This window comes from Myodes glareolus, chromosome 5, assembly GCF_982192425.1.
Source record: "Myodes glareolus chromosome 5, mMyoGla1.1, whole genome shotgun sequence".
NCBI lineage: Eukaryota > Metazoa > Chordata > Mammalia > Rodentia > Cricetidae > Myodes > Myodes glareolus.
The window spans coordinates 30,273,154-30,281,905 of record NC_142030.1 but is presented as its reverse complement, the minus strand read 5'-3'; the positions used below and the strand labels follow the sequence as shown (position 1 = coordinate 30,281,905).

The following is an 8,752-nucleotide window of genomic DNA, read 5'->3' as shown; positions in this document are numbered from 1 at the left end:
GCGAGGAGCTGCAAGCTTCCTGCAGTTTGCGTGGGGCTGGCTCGGCTAGGCAAGCAGAACACTTGAGCATCCTGGCAGTGACACACAACCCAAAAATCCCTACCTGCCTCTGCCTCCTGCGGGTTGGGATTAAAGAGCCATTGTGTGCTGCTAGAAGGGATGATTTCTGGGCTCTGGAATGCAAAGGTTGCCTTGTTGGATGGACAGGGTGACGGTTAAAAAAAAGCAAGATGGCGTGGAGGGGGACTATCAGTATAGTCTCAGAGAGAAGAAATAGAGGCAGGGTGAAGACCAAGACGGATATCCTTCTAGAATGTCATTAGTGAAGAGCATCAGCTGCAAAATTCACTGGTCCGTGTCCAGGGTGGATAAAGTACTGAATGTGGGGCTGGGAGGGAAAGTGGAGACCATCATCAGGTTGCCAGGAAGACAGAGGGTGCAATGTTAGGGGTGTGGTTTGGGAGCACACATATGTGGCAAAGGAGAGGAAGAACAACAAGAAAAGTGACATTTTTGCTTCTATGATACTCTAAAGGAGGTCTGTACCTCTTTCTTGAGAGATAACACACACACACACACACACACACACACACACACACACCACAAGGTAAGTTTGACTTGTTTCTGGGAAGAACACTGTTTTTCAGTTTTGGCTACGGGTCCTTAGGTAAGTAACTTTGTGGCCGTAGCCTTTATTGCTTGCTTACTACACGTTAACTAACAGAACTCCCCCAGCTGAAGATTCGTGGTCTTCATTTTGTCTTACCGGGAACAGTGCTGTGGAGGAAGCAAGTAATTTGTCCTAGGTCTCAGGAGTAAATGTAGAGCCAGGATTTCTCTAGAGGCCTTATTATGCTGACATTAATACTGACATTTTCCTGTGTCTTTGGTAGAACGCAAGAAGGGACTTGACATTTGCAAAGTAAGTACTCATTAAATTACTAATTTTAAAATTACTATTATTATATTCTTTTGAGTCGCCCCAAGTTTTTGTCTGGAGCAGTCATCATTTGGACAAATCCTTTGGATTAAAAAAAAAAAAAAAATCCCGCTGTGAGGGGGCTGAAACTTGCAGAAGCCAGAGTCTCCGAGGGGCGGGCTAGAGGGGCAGGACCAGGACGAAGAGGGCGGGACCTGGCGGGGAGACGCGGGGCGAAGCACGGTTGCGCATGCTCGGTGTGGACGGGCCCCCTGCTGCCACGGCTGCCACCGCCCACTCCGGACTTAGAGCGAGCAGCAGGCGGCAGTCAAGGGGAGAAGGGCCCCGCTGGGCGAGCGCACGGCCATGGCCCCGTGGCTGCAGCTCTGTTCCTTCTTCTTCACTGTCAATGCCTGCCTCAACGGCTCGCAGCTGGCAGTGGCTGCGGGCGGCTCGGGCCGCGCGAGGGGCGCCGACACCTGTGGCTGGAGGGTAAGGCGAGGGTTTCTTCGGGCTCCGGGTTACCTGGGGGCGCGCGGCGGGCACAGGTGCTCGCGGGCAGGCAAGCCGGGACCGGCCGATCTCCCGACGCCGGATCTGCGGTCAACGGGGCTCCCGGCTCCTCCAGCCCATCCGGCGTCTCGGACCCCGGGCGCGCGTCCGCCGGTCCCGCTCTGGATGAAAGAGGCCGCCGACCCCTGGCTTTGTGTTGCTAATGAGGCGCGGCCGCTGGCTGGGGTCCGACTCCCGAGGGCGGGTGGCTGGGCGGCGGGGCGGGGGCCGTGCGCCCCACCCTTTGTTCCCGGCCCTCTGCCCCAGGGCTACGCGTCCAGGACTGGGATCTTCCGGGCTGCCGCGGAACGGGTGCGCTTCGGAGCTAGTGGTTCGTGCCCTGGACCTCATGTCTGCAGCTCTGCAAGGGCTTAGGACATCCAGGGAAGGGGACCTGGAGTGGTAGGGAACTATGCATCTCCTTTCTCACCAGCGCTTTGTTCAAGCAGCTCGTCACCCTATTCCTTCCTAACTTTCTGAGAGACTGCCTGCCTTTCTGCCTTTCGTCTGGCTAACGGTCTCACGATGCCACCACTACCACTCAACGCGCCGCAGCTTGAGTTGAGCATGCTTTCATAGCCGAAGGTCCTCTCCGCCAGGTGCCCCAGACCTGAAACTGGTGGCGTCCAGACTTTTTTCTGTGTACTTGGAAGCCCTCTCCCCAGAGCGGGTGTTCCTTTGATATTGTCTGTGTAGTGCGGTCCCCTGGTTTGTGGACCTTAGGGCGCTGCAAGCCAGGACAGTCACACCTTCAACCCTATTGTGAGAACACAGGCTTTGCCCTCAGGCAGCCGGGAGCGTGTCTGTTTTCTTACCTCGAAAGTAGAAGGGATGGGGATGTTGTTGCTGATTTCCACAGGGCTCAGAGTGTCTTGGGGGAAGTTTGCGTAGACCAAGGTTGTTTTAGCCTCAATACAGACAAGACCCAGGACAGGACACCTCTTAGGGACACTTAGCTCACTTGCTTCACATTTAAAGAGAATCGCAGGTCAGAAACCCAGAGAACAGGCAGCTATGGTCAACGATTCCCACTCTTTTCCTCTTAGGGAACGTTGTTACCTTTCCCTTTGGGTAAACCCTCGTGATTTCTTCCTGTGTTTCCATTGCAGTAAAATACCCCTGTTAGTTTTAACAGATTCCAAATTTCTTTAAGGCGCTCTCATGTTGACCTATCAATTCTTTTAAGATTTTAGGTCTAGATTGGTATTGGCGGTTGCTGTAGAACCTAGAATACCTGCTGCTTGTAAAGTTTTAACAGTGGATGTGTAATTGTCTCCGAACGATAACCCCCCTCCCATGTGAGCCCAGCACTGTCTCCCACATCCCTGGCCTCCTGGGAGTGATCTCAGCAGCTCCTGCCTTGGTGCCTACTACAATCCTTTGCCTTCCTGGATGAACATGGAAGCTTCTGGGGCATATCCCAGAGTTCAGCCTCTTTCGCATGGCTCCTCTCTTCTGTGATAGCCTGCTTGGTACCTGTGAGATCAGGCCCGGCTTCCTCACCCTGCTGCCTGCACAGCACTGTTTTCTGCCCCTTCCCCTCTGTTGTCCAGCTTCTAGCTCCTTTCACACGGCCAGGGTGTGCTTTCCATCGTGACTGTTTTCTGCCCTCAGAGCCTGCTTTCCTGTGACACCGTGACAGCTCCTCAGGGAAACCCTCCCCAAATGCTGTGCCCTGTGCTTTACTTTCTCATGCAGGTCCCTTACTCTTTGGTGCTTGCCAGTTCTGTGTGGTTAATTTCCTTGGTGGCCTCAAAGCCTGGTGCCCTACAGATCTCGGTTGAGGACATGTAGACCCTGCAATCTTTCTGCAAAATCCTACGTTAAACAATTTGAAGAATCGGGATACCTGAGCCCAGTGCTTGTGATCCCAGCTACTCGGGTGGCTGAGGCTCAGGAACAAAAGTTTTGGGCTTGCCTAGGCTTCAGAATGAGTTTCAGAATTAGCCTGGGCAACTCAGACCCTGTCTCAAAAAAAGAAGAAAGAAAGAAGGGAGGGAGGGAGGAAGAAAGACCGGTGGGGTGGGGGTGATACAGCTCAACAGTAGAACATGTGTGTGGCATGCCTGCGGTCTGGGTTCACCTCCAGTGGAGGTAGGCAAGACGATCTCTGCACCAGGCTTCCATATGCTATGTCCCGTCTGCAGTAAGCCTTTGCACAGTGTGCCTGACTGCAGCCATGTTTAAAGCTTGGGAAAATATCATCCTTTGCTTCCTTTTAGTGTCTTCTCTCAGCTCCATCATGGCTTCCTACAGGAAGCCCTCCTTGTTTGTACTTCAGTAATTAAGATGTCCCAGAGGTTGCTTTGTCCTGGGGTTCTAGTAGGTACTAGTGTTCAGAATCTTGGGTTTTCAAGTCATATCTATCTGCCTCTCTAACCAGGTCTGCTACTCAGCCTGTGGATATTGGCCTTGACTCTGAGGTCACTTACAGTCTAGTTGGGCTTGTATAAATATCTAAGAATAAGGGTCAAAGGCTGAGACAGGAGGATGAATGACTGTGAGTCGCTCCCCCACCCCAAAGAAAGCAAAGAAAAGAGTGGGGGTGGATGTGGAAAGTGTAGCTCATTGGTAGAGTGCTTGCCTAGCATCCTGCAGGGTCTGGGGTCATTCCCCATTGCTTGGAGGGTCAGGGGAAGGATAATGAATAAAGATGGGTGGGGTGGTGCTACAAGCCTTTCGCACCCAGGTAAGCACCCAGGTAACGGTAGACAGAGCTCTGTCAATTCAGGGCCAGCTTGGCCTACATAGTGAGCTCCAGGCCAGCCAAGGATATATAGTAAACCTATATATCATATATATAATCTATATATCTACCTCAAACAAAAATAAGAAGTAAATAAGGGTAAATTATATGTGATTTGAAAGAAGTAAATGAGGGTAAATAAGCGATTTGAACTGCAGTGGGTATCATCCTGGGGTCTGAGTTTCACTCTGAACTTTGAGCCCTGAAGCCTGAAGGCGGAGTGGGTGTGAACACTGGAGAACACATGAGTGAATGCCCCACTTAATCTCCATAGGGCATTTGGGCAAGAAACCCAGGCCTCTGTAGGACTGAAAATTTCCCCAGGATTTAAAAGTGCTGCAGCCGGGAGAGCTGCTCTCAGGGCCCATGAGCTGGCCTGATTTAAGTGGTCGGGTTTCACAACCTCCCTATTACTTGTGGGTTAATTAAGGGACTGATACCATCTTGAACACAGCTCAGTGTTTTAGAAATGAGTTGTGGGCACACTTCCTCAACTATTTGAAGAAAAAGAAAATCTCAGTCTTTGCCAGGTAAGGATGTGCATTGAATAATAAATATTGTTTTTTCAAAGGAGTTAGAGTCTGTAGAGCTTCCCGAGGGGCGGACCCTGCGCTGACACTGGCTTGGAACCCTTACTACTTTCCTTTGTTCCTTTCCTTTTGTTGGTTGTTTGAGACAGGGTTCCTCTAGGTAACAGCCCTGGCTGTTCTTGAACTCACAGAGATTCGCCTGCCTCTGCCTCCCGAGTACAGGGATCAGCCACCACCACCTGCCACTTTCTATTGCTGTTTTTATTTTTTGATGTATGTGTTTTATTTAGTTGATTTACCGGGTTAGGTTGTGCATGTGTGCACTCATGCAGAGACCAGAGGATGTCAGGGGACCTGACACATGTCTCTTACTGAACCTGCAGGTAGGCAGGCAGCCAACGAACCGCAGTGATCCTCTGGTCTCTGCTCGCCTCAGCACCCACAGTGTTACAGGCACAGCCACGTAAGCATGGTTGCCCCCGCTTGACTTTTTATTTGGGTGGTGAGGATTTGAACTCAGGTCCTCTTGCTTGCCCGGCAGTTGCTTATGTCCATTGACTCATTTCCCTAGGCTCTCCACTGTTTTTGATGGAGACATGGTTCTGTTTGTGATGGGTACTGTTAACATGTCAATCCCTAGTGCTGAGAGAGCCATTCTCACAAATTTCCTAGGGGCCATTTCTGGTCTCCTTCCTGCCCTAGATGGCGTACATATTCCCTGGTCTATTGTGTCTGAACTACAACGTCTAAACCCTTTCCCCCAGAAGACTGTCTTTAGCAACTCGGAAACTGTGCTGGCACCATACAATGAAGGACAAGTTTCCCATTTAAGGCAAATGTTCCATCTCCAAAGGTAGAAAGGAATAGGGTAGTAATGGGGGGGAGGTTTCCAGCTGGTTAAAATTTAGGCCCCTGATAAAATTCCAATCCAAGAATTCCTCCTGGCTGAGAGCCCAGGCATGTTTATTTGATTCTGAACTGGATGCATTTTCATTCACTTGCAGCTCATGACTCCGTATCTGCTTGTTCTGTGGTCCTGTGGATCACATCACACACAGACGCTCCTGTGTCAAGTACCGAATTCTGAGGTTAAAATTATTTTAGTTTTGAGTTGACAGATTTTTTTCGGAGCTGTTTTTATGAAATGTACAATACTTTCTTCCGGACCGTTTTGTAGTTGGCTAGGAGCCTGCCTGGCCTCAGCTTTCTTTCTCTTTCTCCATCCCCACCCATCCCACCCTGAAGGCCTTAAGTTCCTGGACCATTGTGCTGGTTACCAACTCAGGGCCATATGAGTACTGCGTGGGGCATTATTTCTTCCCAAAGCTGGTTGTTCAAAGATATCCCCAGAAGCTTCCGGTATCCGAGTTGGAAACTTGTTAGAATGAAGACCAGAATGAGAGCATGGTAGAGCCCAGGTGTTAGCATTTGAACGAGATCCTGGGTTAAGACGATTCTTCCGGTGCCTTCTCAATGAGACACATTGCTTTGCTCCAAAATTAGGAGAGGAAGAGAAAATACTTTCTAAATATTTAAAAATCATTTAAATTTGGCTTTAAGTCATTTTGGCTTTAAGTTGCTTCACTGGACTTAGACAATAGTACCAGAAGGGAGGCTAGTTGAAGAGTCTGGGAGCTAGCTAGGCAGGGCATCCTGGCTTGAGTGGGGTCTTGTGCTCTAGGGTTAGAGAGGAGGCCTGGGAGAGACGGGCACTTGACACTTCCACCGGGTTCCTCTCCAGAACAGCTGGGTTCGTCTGGAAAAGTGTCTGAGGAAGGAGCAGAGCAGGCTCCAGATCTGTCTCGGCAGTTCAGACCTAACAGACAGCTTCCCCACGAAGGAAAGAACTGCCCAGGCCTTTTTCAGTCTTTATTTTAAGTTGAGTGTTTTTCATGCTTCATTTGGCTTAAAATGTGTTGGGTGTTTTTTTTTGCTTTCAACCCCTTTTCCCCTCATCTATCCCTGAACGTTTCAGTCCGTGTGCCCAGCCCCCCAGATGTCTGCTGCGACTGGGCCATCCCATCAACAATTTTATTGTCCTCTTTCTCTCCCCGCTGCCTCTTGTGCCTGTCTGTGATGGATGGCTTTTCAGGCTTCTGGAAGCTGGGGCCCCCACAGAGGTGGGGGGGATGCGGGGGCGGGGTGGGCTCAGGTACACATGGCGGGTCACTGGGCTGTCCTTAAGTCAGACTTCTCTCTTGCTCCGCCAGCATCTGCACCTTTGTCAGTCTGCATCTTCCCTAAATGTGGCAGGCCACTGCCTTCTGCAAGTCTGGAGCTATCTCTGGTTTCAAGAGGCCAGACTTGCCCAGCCAGTGGGAGGCATTCTTTGTCCTTTAGGGCAGTGTTTATCTTTGGCCTTCGGGAAGTTCTGAATGGTCCTGACACAGGATTAGGTGACTGATGGCCCTCTAGCACATTGTCTCCTCAGGGCCCAGGCCTTTGAAGCTCCTCCTGGTGGGAAGTGAAGAGACTATTTGCTCTGTTAAAATGCCTTGGTATTTCCTCTGTTTAACCACAGGCCACTTCCCCTCTGCTACTCTAAACCCGGCGGGGGCCACCAGCTGATTGAAAAGACACAAGCCCTGGAGTGATCGTATCCAATTGAAGCAAATAGTCTTACTGCTGATTATAGTGGGCGCAAGTCTAGGAGTCTACTAGGTGGTTTCTTGTTTTTCTCAAAATTTAGTCAGTCGACATAATTCTTGCTTAAAGTCCTGAATGCATAAATGGGTCTTTTTTAAATGAGGGAAACCCAAATTAGAAATTAAAATTGGGGTATGTTTTATCTACATAGGACAAGTTAAAGTGGGTCAGTCAACAGACTTTCTTGTGTTTAGGAAGGGCATAGTGTCTAGTCACAGATACCACAGGGCTAGCTCCTCTGCTACTGCGTGGCTTGCACGTGACTAGCAATCCACGGGAAAAGTTTGCAGCTTTACTATCCTAGGGAGACACTCTAGTTCTTTTTCAAGCATTATCTTGAAGAAGGTTTAATTAATAACACAAGTCAGGAAACTAAAAATAGAACAATTTAAAAATTGTAATAAAGAGTGAAAATCAACTTTGGCTGCTAAAAAAATAATTGTAGTCACTCTGTAACAGAAGACTGTTTTAATATTTACAGCTCAATTGTTCAAAGTATCCATTGTAAAAGGCTTCCTTTTTCTTTAGTTCCTTGTTTGGAAATGTTGGGGGAAGGTGGATGTAGCTAATTAAGGCTACAGCATTTAAAAGTGGGGGGACTTAATAGGTACCATCTGTCTGCAACAAATCACAGAGCAGCTGACAGGATGAAGATGTGATGTGAACACACGTGTAATTCTCTTCTGAAACGGAAGTTGACCTATAAATGTTCTGACTCAGTTGTGTAAATGAAAACTACCTCAACCTGCATGTTTACAGTTTCCTTTATGGTGAGCCTAACGCCGAAGTGTTCTGTTGGCAGACGGCTTTACCAGAGGAGCGGGAAGAGCAATAGGTGGTGATCTTTGTTGGAAGTTGAATATGGTAGAATCATGGTGTCCCGTTGTCCCTTCTAAATCTGCCCTAATAGACGTTAAACGTGAGGTTGTGCACTCAAGCTGCTACACTGACGTTCCTAGAAAAGCCATGAAGTATTGACGCATCAGCTTTGAAAAGGGAATGGATGTTGATAGGTAATTAAACATTGATTAAGATGTTTAAGTGGTATTTACATGTTTCATTAAACCAGTCTTCAAATGAACCCTTTGGAAATCATGAAGGATTAGCGTTTAAATACAGCTCCCACCCTCCCCCAGCTTAAAGCTAACAGAGGGTAGGGTGGTTCAGTAGTAGAGATCTTGCTTGGTTTGCCCTGGGTTTGATGCTTAACACAAAAAAGTACTCTTTTTCTTAAAACCTAGGAGTTTTTCCAAGGGTTCTGTTTTGTCCACTTTGTAGAAGTTCCCTGTGTTGGTTGGATAGTGAGTGGCCACAGACTTCTCTTCTGAGCTTAATTCTTGTGCTGAGGAGTGAGAGGCT

General features: G+C 48.9%; 1 protein-coding gene across 2 annotated transcripts in view; it reads left to right on the top strand.

The window, feature by feature from the left end:
* Window positions 1-1,217: 1,217 nt before the first annotated feature.
* The window catches only part of Il17rd (interleukin 17 receptor D), a 66,645-nt gene continuing 59,110 nt past the window's right edge, over window positions 1,218-8,752 (top strand). Inside the window, exon 1 of one of the 2 annotated variants that reach the window (XM_048421301.3) lies at window positions 1,218-1,411. In XM_048421301.3, the coding sequence (XP_048277258.3) occupies window positions 1,286-1,411 (126 nt within the window). In that variant the 5' untranslated portion in view covers window positions 1,218-1,285. The remainder of the gene's footprint in view (window positions 1,412-8,752) is intronic. The other variant, XM_048421300.3, reaches the window with a different exon arrangement.